Source organism: Epinephelus moara, chromosome 1 (genome assembly GCF_006386435.1).
Source record: "Epinephelus moara isolate mb chromosome 1, YSFRI_EMoa_1.0, whole genome shotgun sequence".
NCBI classification, from domain to species: Eukaryota; Metazoa; Chordata; class Actinopteri; order Perciformes; family Serranidae; genus Epinephelus; species Epinephelus moara.
This window is the reverse complement of record NC_065506.1, coordinates 22,872,973-22,891,489: the sequence shown is the minus strand read 5'-3', so window position 1 is coordinate 22,891,489 and position 18,517 is coordinate 22,872,973. Positions and strand designations below refer to the sequence as shown.

At 41.5% G+C, this 18,517-nt stretch overlaps 1 protein-coding gene across 6 annotated transcripts in view; it reads right to left on the bottom strand.

The window, feature by feature from the left end:
* ppfibp2a (PPFIA binding protein 2a) overlaps positions 1-6,231 on the bottom strand; it is a 26,908-nt gene extending 20,677 nt beyond the window's left edge. For 4 of the 6 annotated variants that reach the window (XM_050048981.1, XM_050048990.1, XM_050049006.1 and 1 more), the window contains exons 1-3: positions 6,095-6,231; positions 4,981-5,228; positions 919-1,005 (exon numbers count right to left, since the gene is read on the bottom strand). In XM_050048981.1, coding sequence (XP_049904938.1) covers positions 919-1,005; positions 4,981-5,228; positions 6,095-6,158 — 399 coding nt within the window. In that variant the 5' untranslated portion in view covers positions 6,159-6,231. Of the gene's footprint in view, positions 1-918; positions 1,006-3,754; positions 4,339-4,980; positions 5,229-6,094 lie in introns of those variants that run through there. The other 2 variants (XM_050048997.1, XM_050049014.1) reach the window with 2 other exon arrangements.
* Between the last annotated feature and the right edge of the window lie 12,286 nt (positions 6,232-18,517).

The window sequence follows — 18,517 nt, the reverse complement described above, 5'->3', positions numbered from 1 at the left end:
TAGTTCCTCAGTAACTACTCATTAGTTCCTCATTAGTTACTCATTCGTTCCTCATTAGTTCATCAGTAACTACTCATTAGTTCCTCAGTAACTACTCATTAGTTCCTCATTAGTTACTCATTACTTACTCATTCGTTCCTCATTAGTTCCTCATTAGTTCCTCATTAGTTCATCAGTAACTACTCTAATTTTGTGTACCTTATTGTAAAGTGTTACCAAATACGCTTCCGTTTTCACAAGAAATTTACCATTTACATACAGTCAAAGTAGACGCACTACGCAAAATGATGTTTTTTTTCCTTTAACAACAAATGCATGTGGTGTTTAGGAAGAAAACCACAGGGTTTGGTTTTGTAATCTGAAGAGACGCCAGCACCGCTCTCCCGGGTGAAAGTCAGTGTATGTTGGACCCATCCATAACACCTCCCACCCGCCCTACTGGGACTTTCACCGCCTTAACCTTCAATCTTGTCCCACCGCGTTTCCCCTAACACCGTTGAGTGTATATACTATAAAGGTGACCTGCTGACATTAAAGGATGGCTTTTTTTGTCAATGTCTGACACTGCAAGTCACTGCCCAAGCGCCGAATTTCGACCACTTTGGAGTCAGACTGGGATGTTACATCCCCTGATGCTTGGGCCATTGTTCTACAGTGTACTGGCTGTTCAGCAGAGCGAAGGTGCTGTGAATAGGCAGAAGTGAATGAAATGCTGAGATTAAGTCCTGCTATATATGTAGAAAAAAAGTTTTCTTTCACCCCTTAAAATCAAGAAGGCCTCGCGACCTCCTTGTGAAGCTTTGGCAATCCCTAATAGGGGTCAGGACCTCCAGGTTGGGAACCAGTGATATAACTCTTACCCAGAAAGAGACAGACAGAGGTCACATTGTTCTCTACATTCGGAGTGACTAATCTCACCTGCAGAATTAGTGACTCTTTGTCTCCCTCCAGACGTGATAAGCGCTCCTGGTAGGACTCACTATTGCCAGACGAGTGGAGATTTACCTTCAAAATAAAGGTCAGCTATTAAGTTCAGTAAGTATGCTGTTAATACAGGACAGCTGCCCAGTGGGTCACATTTGCTTTTCTTCAATGAGGTTACAGCTTTAGACACGTACACACAGAACTCTCAGTGTGGAAAAGTCTGTAAGTGGTTTACAGGTCCTAATCCAGCATTAAAAATTTTAACATTTTATACCGGCTGATTAGTGGAAAAAAAATATTGCAGGCTGAAGGGCTGAGCTCAGGGCTGCCTGTGCAGTCAGGGATCTTTCAGAGCCATCAGTGTGCAAGGGAAGCAAAGTGCAACCAAATGGGCTCAAATTTCTCAGAAATCCAGGCTTTCAACCACAATCATGGAAACATTATGTAGACCAGCGTCCATCATCCAGAGCCAACAAGTGGTTTGCAATAATTTTAAAATACCATTAAGCCTTTAATATGCTCTTTGCATCAGGCTTTAAAAACACTAGATACATGTGTTTTAGCCAACGTGAACAGAATGTACAGTATGCATACTTGCAGTAATACTTCAGATATCCTTTCACTTAACTGTTTGTGATCAATAACATTTGTGTCCCACACAGCTCCTCCTCTCATCCGTGGCATTTTTCTTACTTCAGTGTTCAAGGCCAGTAGACTCAAGCTTGCTTTAAATTGTGAACAGCTCCCTGAGTTTTATCTGTGTGCCTAATTATTTCCAAACTCTTTTTCCAGCCAAATTAAAATCCAAACCTATCCAGCTCCTCCTAACTACAGACATGCAATAATCCAAACTTTCTTTTGTTTCCAAAATCATGGGGAACACACAAGTGCTTCACCACTTAGACTGTAATAATGTGAATAATCTCCTGTGAGGTTTATGTCTCACGAGCTGCCCTGCTCTGCAAGAGTTCAACTCTTGCGACCATAATAATAATTTAAAAAATCCACAATTGCAATTTAGTCCAAAATAATAGCTCAGACTTCCTTTGTGAAACTTTACAGTTGTAACTAGTGTTGGCCCCTGTGAGGTGTTGATGACACTCAACAGATTTTTTGAGCTGTAGTTTTTGGTGTGGTTTCACTGCAAGATAGAAGATGTAATTACAGAGCTGTGGTATTGTATAGCATTACAAAGTACAGGTGTTTTATTTATGTCATTGTTCAGTGTTTTATCTTTTCACATTTTGTATCTGTGTTTCCTGTAGAGCACCTTGTGTATTCGACTTGAAACGTGTTCTATAAATACATATCTACTTGATTATTTACTGTTTCAAAAATGTACTATCTTCATATCAGTGCTGCCTAGTTTGACAGTTTGACCGCAGAGACTCTTCAAATCTGATTGGCTTTTTTTGTACGCATGCGGTGAAGCCACAAGAGGGGCTACAAGGCAATAGAGTAGGCAGGGGAATATGATTTTTTCCCCAAATCATCCACCTCATATAGTTGTGTGTGAATATAGCACAGGTTTCAGCAAATATGACTATGAAGCTATTTTTTCTTTTTTTAATAAAAGTTACCAGCTACAGTTTTAACCAAAGACATAACGTATCTCCAATCAATGTCATGAAGATTAGTCATATCCTGAGTATTGGAAAAAAAATCAATAGTTTCCATGTGTAGGTAATATATGTTGGGTAACAGGGAACATGTCCTTGATACATCATGAACCCAAGGCTCAGTGACTGACAGGTACATGCATGCTTCCTCTATGGCTTTAACATTCAGTAAGAATCATAAGCTAATGGAGGCAGTGAGGACTAATGCCTTCTTAATGGCAGCAAGATGGTATGTGCTGTCCAAAGACTCCCTATAGGCTAAAGTGGCAGGAAATGGCCTCCACTGACATGCACATCTATTCTTCTTTCACCTCACTTTAACACTTTAACCTTGTGAACAGTTTGGCAGGCTTGCATCCAACATTTCACCCATATGCTGATCCATTTAAAGACATTTGAACTATTCTGTCAAAATATTTAATTTCAGCTTTAATTGGAAAAAAATATTCTTCGGTAATTTGGAGAAATAACTCACACCTCACCAAGGTGCTTGTTTTACTGTGTTAAGTAAAATCAAAAATGTTGTTTCAGACACAGAAAGCAAGACATGCAGTATTTCTGTAATCAAATAACAGCTGCTGCTGGTAATGCTTAAAAGCAGGGTTCTTGAAACCCTCAAAAGTTTGGGAATTTGAGAGAAAAAATCAGGGCCTCAGAAGTTTTTGGAAGAAGATGTGGCTCATCAAAAGGGCTTGAAATAATACGTTTGTGTAGGAATAGAAACTGAAGGGTTTTTTTTACACTGTCTGCCATCACAGTAGCATGGCACCACTGAGAAGTGTTCACACATCCAAACCTCTGTCGCTTGTTAATTGTTGTTTGTGAGCATCTGTAAAACCTGCTAATTCTCATTATAAAATTCTCGATGTTAGAACGGTAATTAACCCTGGCCCGTGTCGCAAACTACGCTGTGTTGGCTTCTTGACTTTGAGGCAAGGGGGCCTGGAAAATCATTGAAAAGTCCTTGAATTTGATGTTTAAGAATGTGTGGGAACTCTGCACAAGTTAGCTGCTTCTCTTTGCAGTCCATTCTGCAGGACACCTCTTCAACTCACAAGCAAAACATGTCTTCCTCCCAAATTATCTACCATGGCAACCATAATTATGTTGTAAAAGCAACAACACTGCAAAACCAAAATAAACAACCATTATCCTTTGTGCAACTTTTGGTGCAGTACGAAGAGCAGACATGCAAGTGCAGAACGTCTTACCTTCCTAAGCCAGGCAAAGTGTTTGTAGAAGTCAATATCATACTCCATTCTGCAGGCCCATTGTACCGTAGGTCTGGCTCTTAGTTACTAACAGAATTGAGCCACTGCTATAAAGCATCAAGGAGGATGAACAGATACCAAATCCACAGCAAGACAAAGCAATGGCTCTTAACTGTGCTCCCTGAATCCAGCTCTCCTGCTTTTACAGACCCTCCATATTGCAGTTGTAGAGAGTGCATAGAGGACCTTGGTCTGTGTGGTTTGGAGTCTGGGCAGCCTGAGACTTTTAGAGCTGAGGCGAATAACTCAAACTATGCCAGTTGGCTGTACTCCCTCTCTTTCTTCTCTTCACTTTCTTCTACCTCTTTCTTTCTAACTCCCCCTTTTTTTGCTTTCTCTTACTTTCTCTCTCAAGCACACTCAAACCGCTTCACTGTTTTCTGCTGCATTTCTGCTGCACCATCTGATCTCTCATCTTTTCCTGTCCTCCCTTTTCCTTCTCCCGTACCTCTCTCTGTCTGTCTCTACCCCCGTCTCGCTCTGTCTGAAGTACCTCACGGTCGAGCTAATTTTGCGGGGCTTCCTAAAGGGGCACGGGGGAGAGGAAACTTTCTGCAGCACATGCTTGTCAGATGTGGTGCGGAGCAAGAAGTCAGTAAAGACGAGGCAGGAGGAGGAGGAGGAGGAGGAGGTGGAGACTGGAGGAGAGCATGAGTGTAAAGTTGACAGTATGATATTAAAGTTGAGCAGAAGTAGGTAATTACTGGTGGTGGCTGACCTGGACCAGACAAACAAACAACTGTTTGCAGAAAAGGGAGGACAGGAGTAGAGCCGGGGAGTAAGAGTGAAGGAAATAAAGGGAGTGAAAGGGGGAGCCAAATGCTTGTACTTGAAACAGGAGCTCTGGATCTCATTACCGGTGCAGTTTGCAATAGATCCAGCTTCCAGCTCTCTACTTCTTAGCAGACAGGAAAAAGCCCTCCAGATGTTGATGACCAGGATCAAAGACCCTAATAAAACCCATGTACACATGGAGTAGTAGAATGTAGTAGACTGTGGTCGTATACGCCTTTGCACAATTCTCCAACACAACCCTTTCTCATGAATTGGATTTGCATATTTCAGATTGGGTACAGGATTTGCATACTGTGTGTTACATAACGCTGTTATCATCCACCCCTGTTTGAGCGTTGGGGACATGCAGATGTTAGTGACACCGCACTCACCTCATCTCTCTCCAGCCATTTTAATATAACATGTGCTGTTTCAGTGGAGACTTGTTTCCTGAGAGAGTCCTGTTCTTCATCACTCCCCTGCCCTTCCAGAACTGCCCTGAGGGCCTCGGTCAGCTGGAGAGCCTTGAGGGAGGGGTCCTGGAGTGAGGCAACGGGCAACTGTGAGGTGCACTCTGAGGTTTGGCAATCCTGGCCGCCTGAATGCATAAGAGCACCGAACAGCCCTTCACCCATTTTGCCTAAAGGAAAGAACAACAGGAGAAGTACCTGAGGACATTTGATGATCCTCATTTCTTGGGCATCAGTACACAACACATACAGAAGTGACTGGCAGGCTGCAGCACAGTAGTTCCTAAAATGGGCTCCTGAGGGCGCTATTGTGCTCCAATGTGACTCACTGGACATAAACACCATCAAATGGCTGTGCACTGTGGGTTCTGAAATCCACAAATTAGAAGTTGAGCTTGTAGGTTACTGTAATCATCGTGTGGAAGTTGCAGAAAGTACTTTTCATATGAGTTTGTAATGTGTGTATTTTCAGACACTGATTGATTATTAGTTGTCGTTAGAGTGTGCTAATGGTTGGATTGCTACCTCTATTATTGGGCATTGTCTTCTGACCCTAACAGACTGCTGAGGTTGTGACAAACAGCGCTGACTGAAATGTATCACCTCTGCTAGAAAATACAGCAGGGAAGACACTTGAAAGTAACTTACTGTATACAATTAGTGCAAAGCGAGATTTACAAGCTCCAAGAGAAGCTATGAAAAAACAAAAGCATCAAATTGTGTGTGCCTGACTGAATACAGAGGAGAAAGATTATAGAGAAGAACCCATATATCAGAAACTTGCTTACTTCTATTTCAAACCTCTCCAGAGGAAACAAACTGATGTCTTGTTCTCAGCAAAGGCTTCACTTACTCTTTTCTTCTCTAGTTCTTGTTCATAACTCATCCGTCACAATTTTAAAAATCCCAAGAATGTTTTTTCCTGCTTACTGTATGTGTATGTGAGAATCACGTGGGCAGCGCCGGCTGTACGGAGGCCTGCAATTACAACCCAGCCAGTCTATTGAAGGTCTGATAATGAAACAAAATCTCTTACCAGCAATAATGTCATCCATTTGCTCCAAGGCAGCCTCCAACATGTGGCTGGCATTTGACGCCATGGCAACAAACTGTCTTATAAAGCAGCACTAGCAGATCCTAATTCACCGGTATACGAGGAAGACAGAGTGTGAGCTGGTGGAATGAGAGGGAGTGTGAGAAACCTTCAACAGAAGGACAGAGCGTCGCAGACTACTCCCCCTTTTTTTTTTGTTGCACTTAGATCTTTTTACAGCAAAACTACACACAACAACACAACACACTACAACAGCTGTCCTGACATCTGAGTGACTTCCAAGTAAATAACCTCCTGAGTGTGGCTTCTGGGTTTAAACTCCCCTGTCATTTTGCGGCCGGAGCCATACCCATTGTCAGCGCTGTTATCCACACGAGGCCGGAGCTCATGTTTAGAATAGTTTGTTTCTTTGTTTCTTAAAGTGTTCATCGTTTGTTTGTGTACACTTTCACTAAACACCAGCTACATGCGTGGATTTATTCTGACGAGTTAGCGAGAAAAGAAACAAAGTGGAAGAAACAAGGATAACTGTATGTTTAGCTAAAAACCAACAGTTCTGGTGGAGCCCCAGAGGTCAGATCAGCACATCGGACTACAGGAACCAGAGTTTGATTGATGCTGATGACAGAGGACACACTCCATAATGATAAGCAGTGCACAATGAAGCTGGAAAAAGCAGCAAGTGGCTGAGCAGTCGCACCCATAGGAGCTGGGGGTTTGGTAATATTTCATTCATTGACTCATGTTTTGACTCAGTATATTGACATTTTGTATACCATCATGTTGTTGTTGTTACTGTGTTGTAACAAGCAGCATCAGCAGGATACGCCAGTGAGACAGTGATGTGTGTTTAATCATACGTCTTTGTGATGGAGGAAAAGCTTTTCTTAGGACAGAGATCACCTGTTGCCCTTAAAGCAACTCTTACCTTTCTTGCATTTCACACAGCACTTAAAAAAAATTGAACATCCACAACTCCACCTCCCTCCAAAGGCCTACTCCCCCCTCCTCCATTACGTCCTCATTACGTCTATGATAGATGTAGGTGCCGAGTTGGCAAGGTAATGTTAGATACACGGAAGAGGAGAGTGAGCGAGCGTAACATGCCAAGAGAAGAGTAGAAGAGAAGAGGAGTAAACTAGCAAACTAAACATAACATTACCTGTCCTGCACACTCAAACGCAACCCCAGAGTTTTGGGCCCCCACATGGGGAAGACAGACAGGACGCTCGACCAATCTGCAATGATTGGTCGAGCGTCCTGAATGCAATGATTGGTTGGTGTTTTCTTAGAACCACATGAGAATGGTATAATTATGAGTTTGTATTTCTGGTGGAATTCAATTTACTGTGCCATCAACTTATTAATAGCATTTTAACCTAAACAAAGAAAAGCGCAAAATTTCCAGAAAGGTAAGTGTCGCTTCAAGAGGACATTAATATTTGGAAGTCAAACATTGTAATTTGTCATTATTATTAGTGCATATAGTATAGTATGATATAGAGTTTATTGCTGAACTTCTCTGCCCCTAGTCCAACTCCCGACCTCTTAGATCCTCAGATCAGTGTCTTTTAACTGTCCCACGATCGAGGCTGGAGGGTAAGGGAGATTGTGCCTTTGTGGTAGCTGCTCCAAAAAACTCTGGAATAACCTCCACTCTCAAAGCTAATTTAGCATGTGTCCATGTTGGACCTGAGCTGGCAAAATAACCACAATGAGTTGTGCAACATAAAAAATAATGCTTATGCTTGCTTGTTATCTGATAAGAAATGACAAGATGTTACATTTAGATTTAAGGCTCCTTTGTTGTAATACCTTACTAACCTCTATAATGCTAAAAAGTGCTAATCTATAATCTTTTTTTCTGCATATCTTATTGTGAAACCTAAAACATACAAAATAAAATAAGGAGAATTAGTCTAACGTTAATATAAATCATAATGGAGGACATTTGGCGTATTATTTGTTACACATATGAGTTAAGTATATTTCTTAACATTTCTTCATTCATTCTCTTTGGAGCGTAACAGCACAACTGCCACTTAGATGATATCTTTTCTTCTTATTTAGTCTGAGTACATCACTTGACTGGTTTGACTGGTTTGAACCCTCTTCACCTTACCCTGTGTTTATTTCTGCTGACATTACTTGACTTACTGTCTGAAGTGTCATATTGTGTTTTAGTTCCTAAACTGTGCTTTGGTGTATACAGCATGGCCAACAGAGAGCATTGCTACTCAAGAAAAATATCATATCTTCCCACAGTTATCGTTCTCATACAGTACAGTAAGGTTACTTAATAAAAAAAGCATACCTTTGCTGCTGTAACACTTAAAAAGACATAGGGACTAAATTTCTACTGAAAATATGGTTTGAAAAGTGTACTGCAGTTTTTCAGCATGCATCTAAATGTAAGCTAGTTTGACATCTGTTGGCCCCATTAGGGTACATATTTCAAATGGGGAAAAAATTGCAACTTCCATAGAAAGCTGTTCAGTTTCTCCTCTCTCAGGATATTGAATACATTTTTTCTTTATGTCAGATCTTTATTGACAATGTACAGTAAAGAATGCACCATATATTTTTTTAAATACTCTGTGTTTAAGGCAATAGATGTTTGTTTCTGTGTCTAGGCTAAGCACCATGTGAAAGTTCATGTTGTACACTTAACTGTTGTTTTTTTATTATTCACACTGCTGTGCTACTTGGTCTTTAAATTCCCACAGCACATGTTAGATGCCAGGAGGTCAGTGTCCTGCCTTGTGATTTGTAAAGGGTCACCCTCCTGGTCTATATCCAGGAGTCTATTTGAAATCACATGGACAGGAAAAAATATTTGTGCCCTGCCATTGGGATTATGAGACAGATATTCATTATGAACCTGTTCTGAATGAACCTCAAAATAAATAGCTGCAAACCCTTCATCACCTTGCCAAAAAATGTTTTTGTTTATTAGGTGGCGCGGTGGAACAGTGGTTAGCACTGTCGCCTTACAGCAAGAGGGTTCTTGGTTCGAACCCATGGTGGGGGAGCCCTTCTGTGCGGAGTTTGCATGCTCTCCCCATGTCAGCGTGGGTTTTCTCCGAGTACTCCAGCTTCCTCCCACAGTCCAAAGACATGCAGGTTGATTGATGACTCTAAATTGTCCGTAGGTGTGAATGCAAGAATGAATGGTTGTCTGTCTCTATGTGTCAGCCCTGTGATAGTCTGGCGATCTGTCCAGGGTGTACCCTGCCTCTCGCCCAATGTCAGCTAAGATAGGCGCCAGCCTCCAAGCTGTTACCCTGGATAAGAGTCTCTTTAATCTATCCTCCAATACACCTGCATTCAACATCCCTCTGCCTTATGGACTTTTGAGTATGCTGGGTTTTCACAAGAAAGTTGGATGCAGTTCAGTGGACACAAGTCATAACTAAAATATTTTGTACACTAGGTGGCCTAGGACCTTGGACATGGTGAAATGCCCTCTATACATTGTACATCTTTAGCTACACAATGTGCATGAGGTGTACAGATATTTAATAAAAATACAAATGCTTTTATACAAGCACACTAATCACACAGCAAAGAAAACACTGCACTGTTATAATTCATTCATGCTGTATATTTTTTCCTTGATCAGAATTTCCTACTCACTATGTCGAGTATTTTTGCAGATTTTATTTTTGGTAAAGTTCCCTTTCCTTTTAGGCTGTTAGTTTGTTTGTGTGCTTTTGCAACTCAGATGTTTTTATGTCATGCCAATAGAGCAAACAACAACAACAAAAACTGAATCTGCATTAATGTGTTACGTGTGTGCCAGTGAATGCCAGAAAGAGAAATGGAACGGGAGATAGATCTATACCTGAGGTAATGTGATGATTATTCCAGTTTTTGGAAATGCAAATAGAGAGGGATGAGTTCTGAATGTTTGATTGAGCTCTCAGCAGAACTGTGACTTGATTTCAGGCAGATTTCTCCCTGTAAAGACCATAAGCGAAACTGCAAAGAAAGTCATTTCTTCAAGTTTTGACACAAGCATTATGATTTATATGGAAATGGAAATGTAATTCAAAATAAGATCATATCAATTCTCATTACTGAGCCAGTTGTAAGCTGGGTAATGGCGGAGAATGACAGCATAGTCCTGTATGTGTACTGTGGACACTCACCATCTGGGAGACTCTGACCTTGGTCTCCCCAGTATGTTCAGACTAATGTAGTTTCCACAGAGAGAAGAATCGATCGCGCTGAAGATGAGCTACCCAGCCATGGTCAGTTTAAGGACTGCCCTGAGCAGATCCTGTCCCAGCTGATGGCAGCAATTATTGCACCAAAGGGGGGGAAGGAGGAGGGAAATGCACAGCATGAGAGCTTACACCAGTGCCTTGTTTATATCCCATCATACCAGCATCACTGCAAGACACTAGAACATGGAAAAGGGCGAGGATGATATATTCTGTGTCGGTCTCCTCAATCTCCCCGTTCTATCTTTTTGTTCTTTACCCGTTTTCTCTTCGTTTCATCTTTGTCCTTCCAAGGTAATTGCTTAGCAGCAATGTAGATGTGATTAAGTAACAGGATTGGGGTCAGAAACTGTGATAGAAGAGTGATATCTTTTCAAATGTAGTTTCCATGTGTTGATGACCTGGCTACAGAAAAAAGGGGAGGTTGGGGATATGGAATTTTAATGCAAGGTTCACACCACTGTATATTTTCTTAACACAGGCTAGCCGATGTTTGAGTAGCCAGTATTATTTCATGAACAGTCAACAAATGGCCTTCACGACTCTGTGTGCAGAGGGAAAGCAAACCAGACAATAAACAGAGTCATGGAACCTATAAAGTGCAATGAAATGTTCTATTGAAGGGAAATAACACTTGTGTAATGTTGAGAGTGAAGTATAACAATGTGTTTTTTAAGAAGCCTATTATATAGTTTATTGTATGTTAATGTAAGACACTGGACTACATAGCTGGGGAGCATACATCAGGAGACCTGTCTTTGCATGACACTCACACCCAAGAGGAGATATTTCTGTGTTTATAGATATCTTAAATCTTAAGCCAGCTGTTTAAAGAAATATGTGAGATACGGATTCTTACAGTGTTGTTATCATGTATCCAAATCAACCAGTTTAAACACCGTGTGTGTGCACAGTCTCCATTTCACAAAACTAATTAGACACCAGCATAATTAGACCAGCGTACCACAACACAGCACTGAAATGCTAAATGCTATTTGTGGATAACTAGACACCCAAACTCTCATCGAAATGTAAAAGAGTAAGTAGAAAAGGCCACCATAGCATGCAGCCCAAATTGCGATACAGTGTGCCTCTACAACAGATGTAATTTGCGGTTAATAGCTAATCCCATTATTGAAAGTTGACCCCGAACCTTTGCTCTTCAAATGTCATTTTGATTTCTCTCTTATCAGTTTGAAAGGTTGAGAGCTGAAACATTAGCTTTCCTTTTAGAACTCTGCATAATTTAATCAGGAAGGCAATTAAATTCTGTAATATCTTTTTTTCTACATGAGACTGTGTTATTTGTGTGTTCTTCTAATTGTTGTAGTCAACAGAAACTGCTTCTGCAGTGGTTTCTATAGAAGTTGCATTAACAGTGTGGGTCCAATCTGTACTTCTGCAGCTTTACCAGAGACATAAGGGAGCTGCAGCTCAGAAATATTCACAGTGTATGCCATAAGAGCCTTGCTCCCTAGAGCAGCTTACAGAGTGTGACGTAGCTTGGACAAAAATCTGCACCTCAAAGTCTGGTGTTTTCACCTTTTTTTCCCAGACACATTTTAATTAGGGCTGTCAAGTGCTTTTTAAAAAGATAATCTAATTAATTACATGCGCCGTGATTAATTAATTGCATATGTCAACTTTTGCTGTGAAAGTATTTTTAAAAATTCAGCTCAAATAAATGCTGGCATATGTGTTGTAGAACAGCTGCTGGATTTCAGGCACAATTGTCCTCCTGTCCTCTACCATCGAAACTAGTCTGCAGTCCATTGCAATCCATTTTGCACAGGAGTTAGTTAGTCAGTCACAGGTAGACAAACTCAGGTTGTGTCTGAACGTCTGGTCGAGTGTGGCTTGACGAAGCTGGCTGCTAGCGCTAGCATAAGAGGCTGTGCTAGCTCAGACTTCTCGGTTTGCTGCTAAATGCCTTTCATGAGGTGAAATTTCAAGCTTGCAGTACTCCGATGGTACAAAAATTCCTTATGGCAGAAATTATGGTGCTCCTATCAACAGTTCCATCTGGGTATTTTAAATACGCCAAGCAGCGTTGTCTCGTCTGCCTCCATAAGTCTTCAATGATGCACCGAATCAAAGGGCACCACGGAACGTAATCAATCAGCGCTAATGTTTTTTGTGGGTGTTTTTTTCTGTGAATAATTAATAGAAATAAACACATTATTTTGACTGCCCTTATTTCAATATACTTATACCAATACTAATATTTTGCCAACATGGTTTTCCCACAGGCGGCTCCAGCGTTGCTCCTGCTAGGTTGACCAGTGAAAGAGCAATGCGCTTTAGGATGGTCAGCATTAGCATCAGAGGAAACAATGTAGAGATTCATTCAAACATGTCTGAGCCTCAGTCAGACCCAGACTCAGATGAGAAGTCTATTGTGCACCAAAACAGCAGACGTATTAGAATTCTAAGTGTGGTTAGCATCTTTTATATCATTATGTTTTTGTTAGCTTGTTAGCTTGTTAGCTTGTTAGCTTTTCCGCTAACTGGCAATGGCTGACACAATGAAAATGGCTGCGAAGCATACAATAATATCTGCTGCAACTGGGTTCTGGTAGACAGTGAAAGGATGTTCCAGGGTGCGGTAAACATCCAAAAAATACACACTCTACCATGTATTTTGTTTACTTAAATCATGGGCTGCAGTGCTGACAAACTGTCAAAGAATAGCTTGTGATGATACTTATCCCAGTCTTGCTGACTTTCATTATCTTGTTCATTCATTTTGTTTAAATGTGATTTTTTTGTCCCCCACAGAATACAGAGAGTGCTTGTTTTGTAGGAGACACGGAATACTTACTTAGCCTAAATTGTCAGTTTCGCCTGTCTTAATGCTTACTGCCTTGTCACCATTTGTTGGTTAAAAAAAGGCATGAAATGTTGTTAGTTTTTGTTTAAAAAGTTATTTTTTCCATATTGCCTCATGTTTATTTAAAAATCTTCTTTCGAGAGGGCCCTCCAGAGACCAGGGGGCCCTAAGCAACTGCTTATATTGCTTAATGGATAGGGCAAGCTTTAGGAGGAAGTTAGGTACTATTCCGGTGCAGTCAAAATATCATTGATGCCTAACCTGTTGTCTAGTGTTTGACACACAATAAGATGTTTGAGGCAGAGCATCGTAAATATGCCTGTATGCTGCCCCACCCAGAGTCAGATGAAAAAAATGATAAAGCTACCTTATACCTTATAAATAGCTATGCATAACTCTCGTATTAAGATTCAAGTTATTCTTCCAGTCCACTGGTGTCTCCAAAATTAGTGTATAAGGAGTGGGATTGCTGCTGCTCACAGGGTTGATTGGGCTCATCCTAATTTGCTGATTACATACTTGTGGATATTTAGTGCACAAACATGCAGAGATCAGTGGCTCAGCCAGTAAAGTCCTTTTAGATGGCTTCATAGACCAAAAGTTATGAGTCAACATCATTCTAGTACAGTGTGAGAGGCTCGTCTGTGAAAAAAAGTGGGTTTTAAAAAGTGGCAGAGTGGCAACAACCAAACTAATTTCATTCATAATTGACAATTACTAAGAGGTGTTGCACACACTGAAGTCACACTGATTTCTAACTGTCATACTCTTTGCCTCCGTGCTGTTGAGTAAATGGCAGACAGATAATTACCAGGTAAAATGATTTGTGAAAAGAGCTCCTCTACCCTTCCTTGTTACCATCCACCTGGCTGGTTGGAATTAGTACAGCCTACTAGAAATGTGTCATACACAGCGCCCACTAACAAGACCTTAACAAGCAACCCACACACCTCTGTCTCTGCAGTGACAGCCCACACCCACCCTATCTTTTTCTCTCTTTCAGATGAGATTCCATCATGATACACACACACAGGGTGAGGTATAATCAGGGACAGAGTGAGTGGACAAGGTCACAGTTATTAACCAGAAGGCAGCAGCTGAAGGATAGCTGTCATGAAAGCACCATGGGAGACCCTTGACACTCATACTAAAGAGAGCTGCATTCTTCATATGGAGCCCCACAGCTTCAAACCATCCATAGATAGCAGCTTTCCTGGAAACACTTTTGAGATAACATATCTACAGTATGAGAGTGGCAGATGGAATAGCACAGTGGTGAGGTATTTAAGCTCACTAGAAAATGGCATTTAGTGTGTCTTGCTTCTGTTACATGACATACATCTAGGATACAGCTGAAATCTCAGGAAAATAAACAGTTTTTTGAGGGCTGTCAACCATGTTTAGCATGTGTCCAACTATGATGTCAAATTAAGCAGTATACTGGAATACTGCTCAGGTTTTTGGAAGTGTCTAGCGTAAACAGTTGTATAATTTTCCAGGAACTTAAAGTGATAGAACAAAGACATCAAATGCTAAGCAAAAAATGAAATGTAAATACATCAGGCACAGAAATTATTATGACATAAATACTTACCTAACCTGATGAAGAAATAATATTAGCCCTCTACTGGACTCTATCAATAGTCCTCTCCTTAAATCACGACCACAAACACACATGTACCCACTGCTATTTGCAGTCAGGACGTGCCTACCTGAATACATGTAGAGCCCACAGTGTATAAAGCAGGACACACTGCTGTCTGCTATCCTACAACCAATTCAGTGAACAGTGTAGGAGCGACAAGGCCCCTTGGTAAAGGGCTCCGCCTCTGCTAAAAGAACTAGGGTTACAATAACCTTTGTTCTATCTCACACATGCTCCACCCACTACTGGAGTATATGGGTAGAGTTGGTGGAGCCTGGTGAATAAACGCACTGCCATGACATAACATAGACCCAGCCACACGGATCCAGACCAGCTAAAAGTTAGACACCGCAACCCACCAACTTCTTTATATCCTAAGCTGCCACAGCGGAGAAGTAGAGGGTCCCAGCAACCCAGGTGGTAAGCAACTGAACATGGTGGAGCTATGTATTTGCCCTGCAGGGGTCGAAAGACAAGCAATAGACACCCTGTACACCACATTCCCCGAGTCAAGTGTCTCAAGTATGGAGACACGTGGGTGTATCATGCCCAAGGAGGGAGTCAGGTCATTCCAGTGAGCACAGACCCTGGAAAGGAGTCTGACACGTCCAAGAGATAGAACCAAATGAACGGACAGGGCATAGATCACAACCCTACCGAACATATGCCTTCAATACCTGCCGAACAGGGCTGCTGATACTGCCACAATGCATGTTGAACATGCATGGATTGCTGCAGTGGTCACTAGTGGGAAGCCCTAGTGCAGAGATGTCGGCGATGGATTCCCATAGGACATTGATGTACCTGACCCAGATGAGATGTTGTTGTCATCATCTCCAAATAAGCTATTTTCTCAACAGAGGGTTGACGGTTGGGGCGGGAGTCTTGACTTCATTGTTCTTGTATTCTCGCTCACTTATATTGCAGGAAAGCATCACATATAATTATTTGAAGTGATACCACCAATGCTGGTGTCTACACTTGGGCAGCTTCCAGCAGGCCTCACAGGCTGGTGGCTACTGAACACCAGTCTCTGTTTGGTCTGTGCCAAGGCACTCGAAGTAGTAGTCCTGAAGGTTGGTGCTGGTGAAGAGGGACACGACGGGCACTAATGCAGCTCCTGAAGCCGCGACTCCATCTGTAGAGAGAGCAGATCCGTGGGCGAACTGTTGGCTGAAGAGAAAAGGATAACAGACAGCAGTGTGTCCTGTCTTATATACTGTGGGGTCTGTACGAATTCAGGTAGGCATGTCCTGATTGGGCGGCTACGCCTATGCAGATTTCAGTGGGTGAATGTGTGCTTGTGATTGTGATTGGAGGAGAATATTATCTTTAGAGTCCAGGAGAGGGCAGAGCCTTTGTAAGATAGAACAGGGTGGTCCTGTGCCTTGACGATATTAGTATTTGATACAACAATGTACAGCAAAACTTCATGAACTTCACTCTTAGCTGAACAGGCAAACTATAGCAAACCATTTAACTGATTACAGTCTCTTTCAAGTGACTCTGTTTTGATGAAAGGTATTTGATATGGTACATTCTGTTTCTGCACAGATACAGTAGATTAAATTGGTGAAGCATGTGATGAAACTGGCTATGGCACCTGAATGTAATATCCATGAAGCACAAGGCAATATCAGATTCAGTTGTTTATCAGCTTCAGTCCTGCATGTTATAAGATAGCAAGACAGTTTCTTTCAGTCCTCTCATGGGATTTGTCCTCTGCGACTAACCTGGAAAAGGTCCATCCATGCCTTCATGGATTATGTATCATCATCATCATCATCATCATCGTGTATTTCTACCCTCTTACAAGCTGGGGTAGAGATGACAGCCAGTCAGTAAGTTGCTGCTCTAATTTCCCTAAGTACTACACATATTTCAAAGGAGGTTTGACCTTGTCAAGTGAAGGCCCCCCAACCTTGAATAACCCACTCCTCTTAATAAGAGTTTACCTTTAAATCTATTTTTAATGAAAACTCCCTTTGTGACATCAATAGGCAGAATAAAAAAATAGGCATAGTCATGGTGATTTCACCCATTGGTTTGCTTACTCTCATTTTACAGCATTGGGTTTGGTGTTTTGGCTGATTTGTGGAGCCAGAAGTGATCATATTTGGATGAGAAGGTGGAGCTAACCCAAGCTGCTCGTTTGGTTAGCACGGTGTATTTACACCTATGGTTTACTGTGATAGTGCTAATGCTAGTTTTCACTGGCAAAAAAACCTGAACATTTAAACAAAATGTACTTACCATAGACTGTATATAAAGATGGAAGACATGTCTCCACTTCCCCCCACTGTACAGAAGTGAAGGTAAAATATCCCAGATATGGCTGCTGCCATCTTGCTCTGGTGACATCATTCGAAGCCAGAAACTGGGCAGTAGCGATCTCTGCATTATCAAGTTTGCTGCCCAAACACCTATGCGACCAATCATGAGCAGTGACACTGAATGTGACCCCACCAATTGGCTCACACAGTCGTCAATCATGTTGTAAATTCCCTGTTTTACAACATTAGATAACTAATTAAAACCAAATTCATCAGAAAAATGAATGCTTGAACACACAGCAGTGTGATAAAAACTACCTTAAATGACAGAAACCATCTTTGGGGAAAATGCATTTGATGTGTCCCTTGAGTTTTTAATTTGCCCTGTGTCCCATCCACTAACATGGAGAGGGCAGGCTTTATGACCTGTACTGCAGCCAGCCACCAGGGGGCAATCAAGATGTTTCGGCTTCACTTTTGGGGAGCTGTCATTTCATCCATCTTTATATACAGTCAAGGGTACTCCTCAGAGAGTCTTTGAGTACAACCAAATGCTGAACAAGACTTTTTTTAGGTGACCAAAATGTTACATTTAAGTTGGGCACGTTAGCAGCATCTTAAAATGGGACTCTACGTGGATTGACTTGCTCTTGGAGCCAGCCTCAAGTGGCAGTTTGAGAAAGTGCAGTTTTTGGCACTTCTGCATGGGCTTCATTTTACAGCCCCGGCAGTTGCCGCTTGATGACATGCCCTTACTTGATTCCTCTCTGTACATCATAAATATTTTCATTTATTTCTTTTTACTAGCTCTTACAGCAACACACATGTGATAACCTCAGGGGAAATCTTGTTCTGATTCTGTCCAGAATTGGTTTAACATAGATTCAACACATAACACAAAAAATGTCAATCACAATTTGAAACCCTATAACATATTTGTTTTTATGGCTGGAAAATTGCGCAATGTAAATGGGATATGGCTGACAGCGTTTCACAGTAAGCTCCCTTCCTCCTGGTGGTTATGAAAATACAGTTACTCTGAGTTTGTGCTTACTGCAGCTTTGAGTTCATCATGAAAACAGTATACCCTATAATGTATGCAGCCTGAAGGATATAGTCTATGCATGTGATAATCAATGAAAGGCATTTTATCCCAGCAACAAAATCACCGCCAGAGCTGTTCTGTCACCAACACATGGGGCATGTAACACCTCTACAGTCTATGAGAAAAGGAGTATCAGGAGTATCTGCTCCTAATTTAACACACCCCTGGATGTGTAAGGACCTCATCAAACTTATAATCACTGCCTGTCTACGTGCAAAATAAAGGCACACACTGTACCCATCCATCAGTACCTCAAAGTTCACTGTGAATCCAACAGTCTATTGCTCACCGACAACTTGCCAAATTCGGAGCAACACATTTGAATG